This window comes from Pinus tabuliformis, chromosome 7, assembly GCF_031772625.1.
Source record: "Pinus tabuliformis cultivar Carrire ecotype Pingquan chromosome 7, CPIR1, whole genome shotgun sequence".
Lineage (NCBI taxonomy): Eukaryota > Viridiplantae > Streptophyta > Pinopsida > Pinales > Pinaceae > Pinus > Pinus tabuliformis.
This window is the reverse complement of record NC_142293.1, coordinates 1,579,595,405-1,579,613,603: the sequence shown is the minus strand read 5'-3', so window position 1 is coordinate 1,579,613,603 and position 18,199 is coordinate 1,579,595,405. Positions and strand designations below refer to the sequence as shown.

General features: G+C 42.0%; 1 protein-coding gene across 1 annotated transcript; it reads left to right on the top strand.

Annotated features, from left to right (window-relative positions):
* Positions 1-12,110: 12,110 nt before the first annotated feature.
* On the top strand, positions 12,111-14,619 carry LOC149254105 (uncharacterized). Its single transcript, XM_089456986.1, has 2 exons — positions 12,111-13,265; positions 13,421-14,619. The coding sequence occupies exons 1-2, from the start codon at positions 12,129-12,131 to the stop codon at positions 14,504-14,506; spliced, it is 2,223 nt and encodes a 740-aa protein (XP_089313112.1). The 5' UTR covers positions 12,111-12,128; the 3' UTR covers positions 14,507-14,619.
* The last annotated feature ends 3,580 nt before the right edge of the window (positions 14,620-18,199 follow it).

Here is an 18,199-nt window from a genome sequence, read left to right as displayed (position 1 = left end):
GATCATAGTACAGGCTTATAATATGCCTGTACCTGGCACAATCATAGACAAAGGTGTCTCTGTTAGTATTCTGTCCTCAACTACTTGGCAACCTTTCGATTCTCCGCAACTTGTGCCTGTTACCTAGAATCTGTTGACCTTTAATAGAGGAACCAGTCAATTGTTTTGGATCCTTCCTCAGTTGCCTATTACTTTGGGAGGAAAGACTGTCTATATCGATGTGAGGGTAGTCCATGGCCCTTTGGATTTTAATTTACTCCTTCGACGTGACTATGTTTATTCATGGGAGCTCTTGTATCTTCACTCTTTCGTGTGATGTGTTTCTCACATGAAGGAAGAATCATGTTCATTCATTGCTCCTAATTTGACTCACAATTGACCGACTTCCCTAAATGGTCCTTATATGCAAGTGTTATATCCCCCGCCGCAGGTCAATTATGTGGCAACCTGTCCCACGCCCGTACCTACTGATGAAGATGAGTGTTTGCTCAACTTCTTTTGACCTAGATCCAATGGGTGATATGGTAAATCATTTACTGGGGGCATTGGAGCTTGATCTTTCCATTGGATCCCTTGATACCTTCTAGAGCATTGTTCTTCCATCTGATGAGAAACTCTTGGAAGGCGTGGCCTCTTAGAGGTTATGAACAAGGTCCCCGGAGAAAAGTTCATTTTCTTGTGTCAAGCTCGTTAAAAAATGAAACAAGGTGCCATGAGTAGAGTTCTTTATCTTGTGTCAAGTTCGTTTAAAAATGAAACAAGGTCTATGAGCATAGTTTTTTTCCTGTGTCAAACTCGTTTAAAAAATGAAACCGGTCCCCTTCCAATTCAAGTCTTTGATTAGATCTCGTAAATTCCTAGTCTAGTCTTTCACTTGATCTCATAAAGGAAGCTTCATTCCATCTACCTGTTAGTAACCAATAGTCCACTTAGGTGCATGAAATGAAGCTTGGGTGGCATATACCTCGAATTGAGTCATTATTTTGGGGACATGCAAACTTATATCAAGCATAGTTTTTCTCATGTTTCAAGCTTGTGTAAAATTGAAACCAATGTCAAACCTAGTTTCCACATGTTTCAAGTTTGTGTAAAAATGAAACCAATTTCAAGCATAGTTTCCCATGTTTTAAGCTTGTGTAAAAATGAAGCCATTCTCACACTTACCCTCTCGTGATTGCTATCAACCTCTTTCCGCTAGATGAGCCTTGGTTTTCTCATTCCATTGTCACCATCTGCTTGGCCGATCATATGCTTTCACTTGGTTGTTTTACCCTTTCCAGAGGAACAAATGTGATGAGTGGTCTTACTAGCTAGCCTCTTAACATCTATATGTTTTGAGCAGTTCCATCATGACCAGAACTAGTTGCTACTCTTTATACCACTCGTTCTTCCAGGAGGAGTCCTCTTTCTTCTCTTTTCAGACTGCTTAAACATGAAAAGATTGTCAAGCACTTGTCTTTTCAAACTCGTTAAAGTAAATAAAAATACATTTACTCAGTATAAGTTTAACCCTTTTCTGGACTGAGATAGACTATTTACGAAAAAAGAATACCTTAGTTGAACATGGTGATCCAGATTTAAACAGGAACGCAATAAAATACAGAGATAACCATAAAGACATATATGCAGCGGAAATAATACCTCAATTCATTACTGTAAAATACTGAAATATGCTTACAAACAGAAATGGAAATAAACCAGCTAGGGCGATGGTAGCTTATCTCTGAGAAGAGATGTGGTGGCTACATGCCTCTGAACTGTCTTACAATGAGGCTCGAAGGCCTATTTATTGTTGAGAAACAATGGAAAACCCTTCACATTCCAAAACCTAACCCTAGAAGATGAAACGCCAAATTGTGGGCCTCGTTTTTGGGTAAGTTGGTACATCAACTTCTCGGGGTCGCGAATTGGTCGTACTATCTCCGTTTGACGTGCATGATAGCCCGTTGGAAAGATCTCTCCGAGGACTACGACGGAAAAGACGATTTTTATCAAAAAACTCGCTGGCGGAAGATTTCCCAAAAAACGTCGTTTAGGGCCTCAAAACGGCTCCGGAAGTTTAGGACCCGAAACACTGCTAAAAATAGTAAACTGTGCTATAATTAAGGAAACTGAAAAAAATTGTAAGAAGAAGTAGAGGGGATCCAAGTGGAATTAGCGGGTGGCCACCAAAATCCACCTGGATCATTCCTCCCCCCTTAGGAAGCAATGGTCCCCATTGCGTTGAGTTCCTCCATGAGATGAGGGAACTTCTGCTGCACTTGGTCCCTGGTGAGCCACTTGCCCTGGTGAAGGAGTTGTCCTGCTTTGACAACTCGATACAGTTGGATATTCTGCTGGCGAGTGTGCTTGATCTGTGTGTCCATGATCCGATCAGTTGCAACTTGTTCCATGCAAGCTGGATTTAACTCTATGGGTGTGAGTTGTTCTGCAATGTCAGACGTGTCTAGTAATGGTGGAAAGTATGGCTGAAGACGGTCGACATTGAACACCGGGTGCAGGCCAAGGAATGGGGGGATGCTGAGCTCAAAAGCATTGTCTCCCATAGCCTTGGTAATGGTGTAAGGGCCATATCCGAGTGGTCTGAGTTTCCGATAGGCTCCGGTAAGGCGTTCCTTTTGCAAATGCAACCAGACTTTGTCGCCCACTTGAAACTTGTGTGGCACCCGGTGTTGATCATGTCGCTGCTTGTACTTGGCATTTGATTTCTCCAGAATGTCATGGATCTGCTGGCGAATATGTTGGATGTGCTCAATGAAGCTGTTTGCCTTATCTGTTTCGGACTGGACATGACCAGAATCTGCGTGAGTAGCTGCAAATGGCATGGCCACATCAATGGGACATAGTGGCTAGAATCCCAATCCCACCTGGAAAGGGCTGTGGCCAGTCGAGCTATGGAGAGCCCGGTTGTAGCTGTGTTGAACATAGGGGAGGCTCTCGTCCCATGTGCGTGGATGCTTTGAGTTGTACATGCGCAGAATGTGTACGATCATCCTGTTGACGACCTCAGTCTGGCCATCAGTTTGAGGATGGAAGGCTGTGGACTTAGTGAGTTTGGTGTCCAGCATCGACCAGAGGCTAGACCAAAATGTACTGAGGAACCTGCTGTCCCGATCTGAAATGATAGACTGTGGGATTCCAAAGTGTACCCATACTCGTTCAAAGAAGAGTTTGGCAGTGGCTTCTGCTGTGATATTCTTCTTGCAGGCCGCCATAATGGCCATCTTCGAGAACCTGTCGACGACCACGAAAACACAGTCATTTCCATGCCTAGTGGAAGGGAGGCCTGACATGTAATCCATGGAGATGGATTCCCAAGGTCGACTAGGGGTAGGCAGTGGGGTATAGAGGCCTTGCTTCTTGATGGTCGGTTTGGAAATGGCGCAAGCAGTGCATGATCTGATGTACTTCCCGACATCTTGTCGAAGATTCGGCCAATAGAAATATTTCTGCAGTAATGCCACGGTTTTTTCGACCCCAAAATGCCCAACGGCCCGACTGTAGTGTGCTTCCCGGATCATCTTGGCACGCTCGCTTGAAGGAACACAAAGGTGACCCAGGTGGCATAACAGGTTGTCCTGGAGGTGAAAATCTGGAACATGCTGACCCTCCAAGAGTGTCTGGTATGTGTGGCCGAATTCCGGGTCGCTTTTGTAGAGCAGTGGCCAATCAGAAGTCTCGTGCCCACAAGAGTTGAGCACGGTGGTTAACGCCATGATCGGTGGTCGACTGAGGCAATCTGCAACATTATTGGTGCTGCCCTTCTTATACTTGATATTCAAATGGAACTGTTGCAGGTATGTGGACCATTTCTGATGGCGATCATTCTGCAATTTTCCTTGGGTCTGTATGAACTGCAGGGGTCGGTGGTCCGTGTGGATGACCGTTTCCTTCCCCAAAATGTAATGCTTCCATTGTCGGCAGGCCTGCACAATGGAATACATCTCTTTGTCATAAGTGGGATACTTCCGGACTGTGTCTGAAAGTGTCTCACTGCGATATGCTACTAGATGCCCGTGTTGAGTAAGGACTGCCCCAATAGCATAGTCAGAGGCATCTGTCTCGACCTCAAATGGTTGTTGCAAGTCTGGTAATGCAAGAACTGGTGTTGTGCAGAGTCGATCTTTCAACTCTGTGAATGCCCTCTGTTGAGATTCAGACCAATTTTTTTTTGCTTTCGCTCCTCCCTTGGTGACCTGACTCAAGGGCCAAGTGATATGAGAAAATCCCAACACGAACCTGCGGTAGAAGTTGGCAAGGCCTAGAAAGCTGCGAAGCTCTGTCAGAGTGGTTGGAGATGGCCAATCCCGAATGACTTGGATCTTGGCTGGATCCACATGCACCCCCCGTTCATCAATAATGTATCCCAAATACTGAACCTGGGTCATGTCAAAAGTGCATTTCTCCAAATTGGCACATAACTTGTGTTGTCGCAGTGTTTGGAGAACCTGTCGGATGTGGTGGAGGTGCTCTTCCCAAGTCTTGCTAAAGATCAAGATGTCATCCAAGTATACCACTACAAATGAGTTGGTGAATGGCCGCAAGATGCTGTCCATTAGCCTCATGAAGGGTGCAGGAGCATTCGTCAATCCGAAAGGCATAACCAACCGTTCGAAAAGGCCCTCCTTGGCTTTGAAGGCAGTCTTCCACACATCGGAGGGTTCGATTGGTACCTGGTGATATCCTGACTTCAAATCGATCTTGCTGAAATATTTTGCCCCCTTTAGTTGGTCCAGGAGGTCATCAATCCGTGGGATTGGGTACCTATTACGGACAGTGATCTTGTTCAGCGCCTGATAGTCAATACAGAGTCTCCAACTCCCATCCTTCTTTTGTACCAGCACGATCGGGCTCCCATAGGGCGATGAACTCGGACGGATGTGACCTTTTTGCAGCAGCTCCTGAATCTACCTCTTGATTTCATTGTTCTCCAGAACAGAGCGCTGATAGATTGGTCCATTGGGCAGCGGTGAACCTGGGTTCAGATCAATGGAGTGCTTGACCTGACAGTGCAGAGGAACCCCTGCGGGGGAGGTGAAGATGTCCTCATACTCCTCCACGACCTTGTCCATTTGTAGTTGTCGTGCGGAGGGGCCCTGTCTAGAGGTCGTGGCCACCGTCTTCTTCTTTTCTTGAGGGCGTATCATCAGGAAAACAAACTTCCCGGTTTTGGAAATGAGCTTACTGCATTGTTTTGCAGTAACCAAAGAGATGGCGGTAGGCGGTGCTACCTCTGGTATCCTGTACAACTTATTTCCCAAAGTAACAATAACAGTACGGGGCCTTGACTCATACACAGCATGTCGCTTCCACAAGTATGGTTGTCCTAATAACACATCACAAACTTCAAGGGGAGCAATGTCACACAATACCTCATCCGTGAAGGGCTTGATGTTGTATGGAAGGCGACACTGTTGGCTCACGCAAAGATCCCGTCCTTGGTGTAGCCACCCAATGGTGTATGGTTGTGGATGTGCTGTGGTCGGTAAGCCCAGCCGCTTCACGACCTCTGCCGAAATGAGGTTCTTTTGGCTCCCGCTGTCGACAATGAACTGTAGCGGGGAGCCCTTTACCCACATTTGGGAGTGGAAGAGACGCTCTTCCTCCTCTGGATCTTCAGGTTCCTCCTTCTGGATCTTCGTGGTGGCAACGGTGGCGTTGGGCTCCGCATCGATAATCTGCTTCCCTTTGTCACTCCCCTTATCGGGTTCTGACTCAGACTCAGAACATGCATCTGATTCTGAAACCTTTAGCTCGGCCACCAGTGACTGCTTGGCCCGACACCCACTTGTGTTGTGAGTGGAGCTCTTATGGAACTCACACCACTTTTTGGTGTCCTTTTTCGGCTTCGCGACGCTGTTCTTTGCTTGCAGCTTTGGCGGGTTGTCTTGGGCCGCCCCGCCTTGGCTTTGTCCTTTGTTCTGCGGTTTGGGGGCACCTTTCCCTTGTTTCGGATTCTCAGACCCAAAGTCTCGCTTCTTCTATTTAAACTTTTGCTTGACCTTGACGGCATATCGGTATGCCGTGCCGAGCGAGGAGATGTTCAGGAATTCTATTTCTTCTTGGATGTACTTGTGTAGGCAGCCACGGTATTTGAGTACCAAATGTTGCTCTGTATCCTTGATACCCAACTTTGTGCGAAGGGTATGGAAAATATTGGTAAACTCTGGTACGTCTTGGTCCCTTCCCTGTCGTAGCATGGTCCACTTTATGTATTGATCCTCATAGCTTCCGACAGGGTAGTACTGCTCCTTGATGGCATCTCGGAATGAATCCCAAGTCGGTGCGACTGAAAATAGTGAGCCTGTACTTTTATCCTTCTGCTCGCAGTAGGTTTCCCACCAATCCTTGACGTGGGGCGCTGCTTTGAGAAGAGCGAAAATAATTCCCGACTGGAAAAATCATGAACAGAAAAATAACCTTCTAGCACATTTAACCATTTATCGACGGCATCTGCGTCTATCTGACCCTCGAATATGGGGATTTCAAAATTAACTTGTACCTTAAATGGTGTGGCGTTTCCAGAGTTGCTGTTGGAAGCCGATGTGTCGCCCCTGGGTAGCCGCTGAAGGATTTGGGCAAAGTTGTCCATCATCGCGTTCCTTTGTCGCTCGAGGGCTTCTTCGAGCAAGATTTTGATAGGATCTCCTGCCCCCTCGTCTTTCTTTTCATCCGCCATGGGAGGCTGTCGGGATTTGCGAGGCTGGTCTTGCAAAGTTTCGACCAGTTCAAGCCCTAACTCCTTATATCCCGACCTCGTTGGGGACATGCAAAGAAAAACAGAGAAGAAAAGCAGACCGCTCTGATACCACTGATCCGGATTTAAACAAGAACGCAATAAAATACAGAGATAACCATAAAGACAGATATGCAGCGGAAATAATACCTCAATTCATTACTGTAAAATACTGAAATATGCTTACAAACAGAAATGGAAATAAACCAGCTAGGGCGATGGTAGCTTATCTCTGAGAAGAGATGTGGTGGCTACATGCCTCTGAACTGTCTTACAATGAGGCTCGAAGGCCTATTTATTGTTGAGAAACAATGGAAAACCCTTCACATTCCAAAACCTAACCCTAGAAGATGAAACGCCAAATTGTGGGCCCCGTTTTTGGGTAAGTTGGTACATCAACTTCCCGGGGTCGCGAATTGGTCGTACTATCTCCGTTTGACGTGCATGATAGCCCGTTGGAAAGATCTCTCCGAGGACTACGACGGAAAAGCCGATTTTTAGCAAAAAAATCGTTGGCGAAAGATTTCCCAAAAAACGTCGTTTAGGGGCTCAAAATGGCTCCGGAAGTTTAGGACCCGAAAAACTGCTAAAAATAGTAAACTGTGCTATAACTAAGGAAACTGAAAAAAACTGTAAGAAGAAGTAGAGGGGATCCAAGTGGAATTAGTGGGTGGCCACCAAAATCCACCTGGATCACATGGCTAAGAGGTTTCCTGAGTATCGTTTTCTGCCTTTTCTGACTCAAGAGACTATTTATGAAAAGGAACCTTTGGAGTTCTGTTTTTCGCTTCTTTTTCAAACTCTGTAAACATGAAAAAGATGTCGAGTTTCGCCTTCGCTGGACTCGTAAAAACACCAAACAACGATGGACTCGTCAAACATGACGGGACCAAACCACTCCTTCTCAGGGTTCATTTAAAATAATCAGAAGGATTCATCCAATGGATGAACTTATAAATCAAGCATATGTTATCCTCTTCAAGCTTGTCAAAAATAAAGAGGTACTAACTAGAAATGGTTGGGAAAATTGGGAAAACAGGGTACTCGACCTATTAATGGCAGTGAGTTGCTCTAGAATATGACACTCTTTCACTTCATCTTCGTGACTTTTGGGTTGGAAAATCTACTTGTCTTTTTGGTTCATCACACCATATCAAAGCCTTCGTATTGGGTTTTGGGTCAACGCTGCCAATTCTAGTCAATGTCCCTGATGTGTTCAAGAGAAGTCATTCTATTGGTATCTGCTACAATACTCTTAAGCCTTCATTCATGTTTGTCGTTCCTGAACTAGTTCCACATCAGCATTATTCTGTCTCAATTCTTGATACCTGTTTAGTGTCGTTGATGAGGGATACATCAAGGCCCTCCTGCGACGGGACGCTTCCTGTCGATATCAGCTCATTATCCAGGAAGATGACTTAGAAACTCCCTTCGTTACCATGGAGCTTGCATACATCAATGGAAAATTTTCTCGCTCTCTGTGACAAGTTGTCGTCATTGGCCTTCGACCGAAAGATTTTGTTTGGTGTTTGACTTCAACTCATTCGTTCACACCATACAGATTGTACTATGGTACCTTGAGAGCCATTAACATCATTGGTGGTTTTTCTCGCGTCTGTTAACGACTTACATCATTGGCCAGTAATCAGATGGTGTCTACCATGTTCGCATTCAGCTCATTTATTCACATGGTCAGAGTCGTACATTAGACGATCGAGTGAATGAGATAGAAGACCTTGGATCTAGTTCCATCCATTCGGGCTACGATTTCAGGATTAATGCAAGATTACAAAGTATGATGGCTATGATCATATAGACAATCATCCAAGCATGGGTCCACTCTCTATCATCAGTGGACGCGACTTCTTGATCATTGTACATGTAATATTAGCTTATGTGCTGAGCATGGGTATGCCTCCCTCAACAAAGATATCATGATGAAAATGTATTGTAACAGATGATGATCTCGACCAGTTGTTCTTGATCCAGACTTGTCACAAGGTAAAGCACTTCAGTCATCAACTGACGCTTCAAACATTGTACTTTAGGGGGCAATCTGTTATAGGCCATTTTGTCACATCTAGTCAATAGGCCTAGAAACTAGGTCAATTAACATTCGTGAACATGTTGTCACCATTCCCTCACAAAGCCGTAAGCATGACCTTTTCAAAAAGTTTGAGTTTATGGGATTAATTGCTCAAAATCAATGTTTTTAGCCCCAACGCACCTTATCCCTTTAGCCACCTGCGTCTAAGTTACCGGAAACGGCACCCTTGCAGCCAGAAACGCCGTTTTCCGTATCAGAAACGTACGACGCCCAAAAACGCCGGAAAAACGGCCGAAAAACGTTTTTTAAGATTTGGATACGTATCAAAAAAAATTTTGCCGTTTTTCCGCCGTTTTGATGGAGAACACGGCCCGTTTTAAAAATCTGGATACGTTTCAGATAAATTTAATACGTATTTCTAAATTTCCAATACGCATCTGCCAAAATCGAATACGTATCAGAGAAATTTTAATACGTTTTTGAAAAATCGAATGCGTATCAGGTAAATTCAATACGTTTTTTAGCTGTTTTTCGTGGCCGCCGGGAACGGATTTAATGAACTCAGCCGACGGTCTAAATTCAATTGGCGGGCTTTCGAAATTCGTTCACGGTTCACCCTATTAATATCTTACCTAACCTATTTTATACTTACTAATCCCTAAACGACGAGTTCTGTGAGTGATTGCGGCCGCTGAGACGTGAGCGTTGAGATTTTTAACAGGTTTCTGTCATCTGAGTTTCACTGGTCTGCCGTCTGGACTCTGGAGTAGTCGACTGGTTCCTGGCACCTGCCGGCATCGAACAAGCCTCGGCCCTCAAGGTACACCATGCACGCACGTAATTACTAATTAGTCTTTGGTTTGTCAATAAATCCGCCGTCCGGAAACTTTTATCTTATCATTGAGCAGAGATATAATGCAGTTCTTCGATGGTGCCAGCTTTCTACAAACTCGCTATTGTTACCATGTTTCAATTTTATACTTCAGCTTTTTATTGAAGTTTTACATGTTATGTTTGTAGGACCCTTTGTAAAATCAAAATACGTTTTAGTTTTAATAAAGCTGTTGCTAATACTACTGCCTAGTTATAATCTTAATAACGAAATTTTAATTTATGCTGCATTTGTGCTTCTTTAAATGCGTCTTATTGTACAGAGTGTCCTAATTAAAGCAAGGAAAATGATAATAAGAGAATCTACCTGTTGGGGATAGTGTTTTGATAACGAGGCTTTAAATTCAGTTTTGAGCACCTATTTTTTATTCCTATTATAAACAATTTCCAGCATTTTTCTACATGCCAATCTTGAATTATCTGTATATATTGCAGCAGGGCATTGAAGCTTCTCATTGCCCTTGTGAAGCTTGATTCCTGTGCAAGGGTTACACAACTGTAATAGGATGCCTACCTTTGAATCTATTCAAGCCTGTAGCAGCATTTATTCTGTGGCATTTTAGTTATGACGACATGTTTAATCTATGGACAAGTTTTATCATTATGATATTACTTTGTGAACCGTGTTAGCTTTTGGGAATCTGGATGTGAACCGTGTTAGCTTTGTGAACCGTGTTTAATTCATGCTCCTGCATTGGAATCTGGATGTGTTATTATCGTGTGTTGATTGGTTGGTATAACACAAATAGGCTTTGAAACTTAGCTGCCTCAAATATGTTTGATGTGTTGATATTGATCTTGAAGCTAAGTCCCAGGCACTGAGAAGCCCTTCAAAATCCCAATAAAATTCTAGGCAAGTTATCTGCAAAACCTTCCATATCCTTTTGAGCACACTCCTAATCCTGAGATTTTGAATGCCTCTGCAATGCCAATAATGTTGCACATTTATAACAGAATTCAATGTTGGTCACAAGAGAGATGAACCCATGCCATTGAGGCTTTGAGCACTCAAGAGGCACAAGTGTACTTGAGAGGGAAATTAAACATAACCAAGAAAGATGGTTGCATAACCCAAACAGAAGTAGTCATGAGATGCATGCAGCATGCTATAACAGAAATGCCCTTTAGGGCCTGAAAGTTTGATTTGTCAAAGAGACTGAGATTAAGATATCATTACCTTCAGGCTTCCATGCTCAAGCCTCAAACTAGTTCTTTTTTTTCTTTAAATTTGAATGTCAGAGATGAGGCTTGAAACTTGAAAGTTGATATGGTTTGTATTTCTACAAACTTCAAATTTGGATACCTTCAGGCTTCGAAGCAGATATGATACAATACAGTCCATAGTGCCTTAAGGCTTAGGGACTTCGCATATAGTGTCACAGACTCACATGAGATTTGTATAAACCTCAAACTCAAAGAATATTGAGTGCAAACTTCTGCCTTATTAAGTTATTATCCACTTAAGCAAGGGTTGGCAGAGATCACTTATAACTTTTGTTTTCATAAATTCATCCTTTAATAGTCCTTATTCTTCTTCGTCTTGGATATAATATGAAGTGCTTCATATTTATAAACTAGAAGTGTGACAGAACTCGATCCAGCCTTCCAAAAAACAGAGATATAAAGCCATATGTATTATTCCGACAAAAACATAGTGTCTCTATGCAATTAAGTTGCAATTCATGGCTCCACAAAATTTTAGTGCCTTTGTCTTCTTGATTGAGTCTTTGAGATGTGTGTTCAATGATCAATCAGCTCTTTGTAAGTTTGTAGTCCTTCAATCTAGCTTCATACTCATAGGATTCATATCCACATGTAGAAAATTTGAATCACAGAGATGGCTTCATTTGAGAATCTGAACCCTTATCACTGTGATAGCATCATAGCACCAAACTTATTAAGTCTGAATTTGAAACATTTACTGTGATATATCACCGAAGTTCTGCCTTCTTGATCTTCACTGTAACAGTGTAATCCGCTTTCTATCTCAGAAAATTATGCAGAGAATATCCCTGTGATGATTCTACTAATAATGTGCAGTTTAGACTCTAGAGCATGTTTAAAGTTTTAAACTTTACAGTCTTCTAATGATTGCATTGTTCTGAACCTAATATTCTGTTACCTGTAAATAATTTAATAATGTCAAATGACTGTTCTAATATTCTGTATAAAATATTAAAATTTAAATGTTTATTTTATGTATCATTTGTACTTTTGCAATGTCTAAAATTAAAATTGGAATTTACCAGCAATGTTCGCTGTCATTATGAAACAGAGTAAAGAGAAAGGCATATAATTTTATAAATAAATGATGACATAATTTTAATATTTATTAGCATCCAGAAATGACCAAATAAATTTTTTTAAATAGTAAAATACATATCTGGATTCTGAACTTGAAGACTGATATAATATATTTGTCAATTTTCTTTTTTCAGTTTCAGACTTCAGTGAATGTCATCATCATTCATGGCAACTTCAAGTTCAGCCATTCATGAGGCAGAGGAAGTGGCACATGACGCTGAAACAACCCAGAAATTTGATCCAAAGTCACCACTTTGGAAATATGTCACTACTGTTGGGAAGATCCAAGGAGGTGGATCATTGGCATGGGTTTGCAGTGAGTGTAAAAAGGAGTTTAAGGGGTCATACACACGGGTTAAAGCACATTTGCTTGGGTTAAGAAACCAAGGGGTTCGAATATGTAGTGGCCCACCTAAAGAGAATGGGAAAGATGGAAATGGTTTAAGCAAGGTAAAAATTGCAAAATATCAGAGAGAACAAGAAGAGGCAGATGCTAAAGCAAATGAAGCAAATCCTGTCTCCTATGTAAAACACTCAGTCTCAAAGCCTCCACTTTATTCTCATGCAAATGTTGGGTCAAAGCGGTCAAATTTGGGACCGCTTGAGAAGAGTTTTAATAATGATGCTCGAGAGATAGCAGATGCAGCTGTAGCCCAATGCATTTATGCAAATGGCCTTCCCTTTAACCTTGTGCGATCTCCTTACTGGGCAAAGATGGTAAAATGTTTGACTGAAGCCCCAAGAGGGTACAAGAGCCCTGGGTATGAGAAGATACGCACCACATTGTTGAGTGCTCAAAAGTTAGATTTGGAGGCTAAATTAGCCCCCATTCGTGATTCATGGCTCATTTCAGGGGTGTCCATCATTTCTGATGGATGGAAAGATCAAAGAAATAGGCCTTTGATCAATGTGATTGCTCAGAGCCCACATGGGGCAATGTTTTTGAAGGCAGTGGATTGTGAGGGGCAGGTGAAAGATTCTCAATTCATTGCTAACATCTTGATTGAAGCAATTGAATTGGTGGGGCCTGAAAATGTTGTCCAGGTAATAACTGACAATGCAACGGTGTGTAGAGCAGCAGGCCTAATTGTTGAAGGCAAATATCAGCACATTTTTTGGACCCCTTGTGCTGTGCATTCATTGAACCTCATGTTGAGCAAGTTGGGGAAGCAAATTGAGTGGATTCGAAAAATATTTGAAGAGGCAAAAGAAATTCAAGCCTTTATCACAAACCACCACATGTCCCAAGGCATCTACAGGGAATTTGCTAAGTTGGAGCTGCTTAAGGTACATTTATTAAATATTTGACTCTAAATTCAAATATCTAAATTGATGAATCATAATAGGTTATTCAATCAAATAATTTCAAATTTGATTCAAATTATGATTTTTGATTTTCAAATTGATTGAAATTTGAATTATTGGCAATTTGACACCTGCAGGTTGCTGAGACTCGATTTGCTTCTCACATCATAGTCTTAACAAGGCTCATGCAGGTGAAAGATGCATTACAATCAATGGTATGCAGTTCTCTTTGGAATCAATGGAGGCAATCCCAATCTGATAGAGCACAAGCAATGAAACGGTTGGTTGTTGATGACGAATGGTGGGATAAGGTGGAGTACCTCTTGGCATTTACTAAGCCAATTGTGGATTTGCTCCGTATGTTTGACACAGATATGCCTAATCTGGGAGAGGTGTATGAGGGCATTGATTCCATGATAGAGAAGATCAGGTTGGTTATAAATGCCAAGGAGAATGACCCAGATGAAATCTTTTACAGAGAAGTAAAAGATATATTGACTAAAAGGTGGAACAAGATGACCACTCCATTGCACCTTTTAGCCTATGCACTGAATCCAAAATATTATGCTGCAGAGTTGCTACGTGATCCAGAAAGAAGCGCACCAAACAAAGACCCAGAAGTCGCAGAAGGATTTAAAAATGCTTTTAGAAAGCTTTTTGTAGATCCTGAAATTGGGCTTCGGATTCGTGCACAGTTTTCTCATTTTGTGGGATCGGAGGGTTGGGGTTGTGATATTGACTGTATGCGGGACAAGAGCAGATTAAGTCCAATTGAGTGGTGGAACTTCTATGGTGGGGCACTTCCACATATCCAAAAATTGGCCATCAAGGTCTTGTCACAGGTTGCTAGTTCTTCTTCAGCAGAAAGGAACTGGAGTACATACGGCTTCATCCATTCAGTGAAGCGAAATAGATTGGGCTCTAAGAAAGCTGAGGAACTAGTGTATATTCATTCAAACCTTCGCCTTCTGTCACACAAGAGAGATGAATACAAATTTGGGCCCAACAAATTATGGGACGTGGAACCAGAGTTGCCTGACTTGGATATGACATTGAATGCCATGTCTCACATGAGTTTGTTTGATTCGGAGCCATCATTGGGAATAGGTGCATCTTCAAGTGGACATGGAAGCAATGTTCCCACTCCCAGTGCCACTTCTAGAGAGGATGTGGAAGTGGAACATTATAGTGGCATGAATGAAGACATATTTGATGATATGTAAATTTGTAATTTATGATGGTGTTTTAACTTTGAACTTTTAAACTTTTAAGTTTTGAACAACCATATGAATTATGACTTTATGAGTAATGATATTATGATAGTACGACTGCCAGTCATAGTTCATTTTGAAATTTGTACTTTCATTATCATAGTATGTAGTAATTAGTATGCATTATTAATTTTGGTAATGATGGATCATGGTGTTTGTGTAAGTTTGTAAATTGTAACTTGTCATGTTGATAACTTGATGTTTGTCATGTTGATAAACATTGTTTGAAATTTGAAACAAAAACTTGATGTCTGAGACTCTGATGATATGTTGAAACTTGAAACTTGAATCATGAATGTTAGAATAATCGTTAATGATGATGGCAATGTTGAATGTTTATGGCATATGCCATATGTCATATGTTGAAAGTTTGAAACTTGAAACTTGAATTGATGATGATGATGATGAATCATCAATCATCAATCATGATAGATCATAGATAATTTAAATTTAGATTCTGAAATATGAATGGTAATATGAATTTTTTATTTTTAATATATATATATATATTTTAAATTTTTATATATTTATTATGTGCCGTTTCCTGCCGTATCGTATCCAGATTTTTTGAAAATTTGCCGTATCCGTTTCAAACCCCGTACCCGTATCCGTTCCCGTATCCGTTTTCTGGTAACTTAGACCTGCGTTCAACGCTGGTTGCTCCCTTCTGCACCAGCACTAGTCAGCACTTGTTGCTCCCTTCTGCAGGTGCACTGATTCTAGAAATTCGAGAAAATTAAAAATAATTCCAAAGCTTCCTCTTCCATAAGCTTCCAAGGGTTGTTTTAACCATTTACCATAGGTAAGAAACTCGAATCCTATCTAATCCTCTGTTGGAGATTTCACCCCTTATCCCTTGAGCTCATCCGCCCATCATATGTGGATCTCAAGCCCATTATGGTAAATCTTAAACTGCCATCCCTCTCTTATAAATTTACTGCCATCCATAGCATCAGGGTTGGCTTTTGGAGATTGATAGTGCCCTTATGTTGTTGCCTTGAACCTAAAATAGTCATCATATTCATGCATTAGGGTTGATATTGAGGTGTGCTTTGTGACAAGGAAGGACATCTACAAGATCAACTACTATTTATGGTTGTAAACTCTCTCCTATTTCTATTAATGCAAAGAGTATCTTGTTTTCCTATATTTATTGTGTTATGTTTGCACTCATGTATTTCAATGCCTTGCTGATTCATTGAATAAAGATGTTAGACTATGCTACTTGGTTGTTGTGGATCCTTTGCTTGTTTTAGTCATGTGTGCAGGTTCTAATTATAGCATTTGGAGCTACAATTGGAGCTTACAAGCGAGGAGGAAAGGAAAGCTTGCTACAGATTCGAGGTAGGCCTCTTTCCCATTCTTTAACTTCTTTAAGGAAAACTCTATGTTCTTTGTCTTTTGTTGTTCTAGACCAGTCCACTAGGTCTAGGGAATTCACCTTTGTTCGCAATCGTAAATTCCGCATAATAAAACTGATCGCACCCCACAACCCACAACAAAATGGGGTGGCGGAGAGTAAAAATGGAAGCATTGTAGGAGCTGCAAGAGCAATGTTGCATGATCAAGGATTGCCATTATCCTTGTGGTTAGAAGCTTGTAATACAACAGTTTATTTGCGGAATCAAAGCCCGCACAAAATACTTGGCATGATCACACCCAAAGAGGCTTTCTCTGGGAGGAAGCCAGATGTCTCCCATTTTCGAATTTTTGGAGATACGTCTATTGTCATGTCTCCAAGGATAGTAGGAAAATGTTGAAGCCTACAACTCAGATAGGGATCTTTATAGGATACATAGAGACACCTCATAATTCTCAGGTGTATTTTCCCTCACTCAAGATGACAGTGATGAGGAGAGATGTTAGATTTGATGAGGAGAAACTCTTTAGAGTGAGAACTGATTATTCCACCTGAGGAGGATCTTCTAGCTCCAAAGGAGGAGCCTCAGTCAGAGCCTCAGGATGTTGTGGAGCAACCACATGTGGAGGAGCAGAGAGGAGGTCGAGTGGAGGAACCCACTCAACCAAAATCTTCCAGAGAGGGGAGGAAGAGAACCAGAGGGGTTGACAGGTTGGTGCAGGTTATACAAGAGCATGTGGGAGTTCCTACATCCTTGCGTAGGCAGAGGAGATCACCAGAAAGATATACTGGTTATATTGTTGATTTGTGATAGCATTGAATGTGCTCTAGCCATGAAAATTGGCAGAGAGGCTAAGGCACATAAGATCTCCAAGACCCAGAAATGGTTTGGGGAAATTCCACTCGGTTAGGAAGATATTAAAATAATTAATATTTTTAATGGGTTTCCTAAGTCTAAACTTAGGAAATTAAAATATTAATGTGTATTAATATAAAACTGGGTGAGAATGTTCTAAATGACATGGATCAAGCCAAATCTAATCTTAGCCGTTGATTAGGGACTTAATCTCAACCGTTGAAGACTCAACAGGAAAAGTATAAGAGGAGGTTTGAGGGTCAGTTGGAGATACACCAAGATTGATCAATTAGTTCGATTTTCTGGAACGGGGCTTGCTGAGAAAACTCGAACAAGTGATTAGTTGCAGCGAGGGGTAGTGAGTACATAGCAGAGAGGCAGGGATAGTGCTAGAGGGTCAGCGCAGTGACTGAAGAGGTTGACGCAGAGGCAACTAGAGCTATGCAGAGGCAGCTGGGGACTGCACAGAGGTTGAGGGGCCTGCGTGGATGACACATATGGCCAGAGAGATGACGCAAAAAGGCAGAAGGCCGACGCAAAGGCTTTAGGAGCTACGCTGAGGCTAGCAAGGCTGACGCAGAGCCAAGAGGAAGCGCTAGAAGGATTTTTGTAGGGCAGACTAGAGCTGAGAGGCTGAATATTTGTCTCCGAGAAGAGGTATTACTGCCGTGTAACAATCTCTGTTGGGTGAGCCATTTCGACATCCTAGTTGTACTCAAGAATCTACATAATAATAAAACCCTTAGAACTGCTGCATCAGTTTTCCCGCATTGGGTTTTTGCAGGGACGATTGTCCAAAAATAACGGTGTCCCTTGTGTGTTTGTCTTAGTATTTTCAGTTGCTAATCTATATATGAATAAGGTTGCATTTGTGTTCATTTTAGTATTTATGTTTATAAATAACTTGTTAATGGGATAAACAAGTAGGAGAAATAAACCAGATAATGTAGTAGGGATTTCTAATGGGTCAGAGTTAGAAATTTCAACATGGTATCAGAGCGTTGCAGATCATCGGACTGAAGGCACCAACGATATCGGAAATTTGCAGCAGTAGCAGCTGTCCCGAGAGACAGAGCTGCTCCTAAGCTGAAGGCAACAGAGAAGAAGTGACGCAGAGGGCCTGCGTCATCATTTTGAGCCAAGGAGAGGGCCAACTCAAAGGTAGAGAGAGGCAGAAAAGGCTCATGAAGAGCCACGTCATCCTACACAACCAGGTGGGATTAACACAGTTGGCCAAAGGAGCGATTCAGCCTTTGCTGGGATTGCGCAAAGCTGGAAGGCTCAATTTCTTCAGTTGCCGGGGCCTAGGGAGCTGTGGGAAGATTGTGGTTGGGAAGATGGTGGGGTGCTGTTTCTGTTGAAGCAGAATAGTACCTAACAGGACAGAACCAAAGTAGAGGGAGTCGCTAGCTTGACGAATTTCTAGCCA

What these genes read in the sequence shown, in the direction of transcription:
- LOC149254105 (XM_089456986.1), top strand. Translation starts at nt 12,129, where the DNA reads ATGTCATCATCATTCATGGCAACTTCAAGTTCAGCCATTCATGAGGCA. An exon ending in CTAAGTTGGAGCTGCTTAAG is followed by an intron (nt 13,266 to 13,420) that starts GTACATTTATTA and finishes TGACACCTGCAG; the next exon opens with GTTGCTGAGACTCGATTTGC.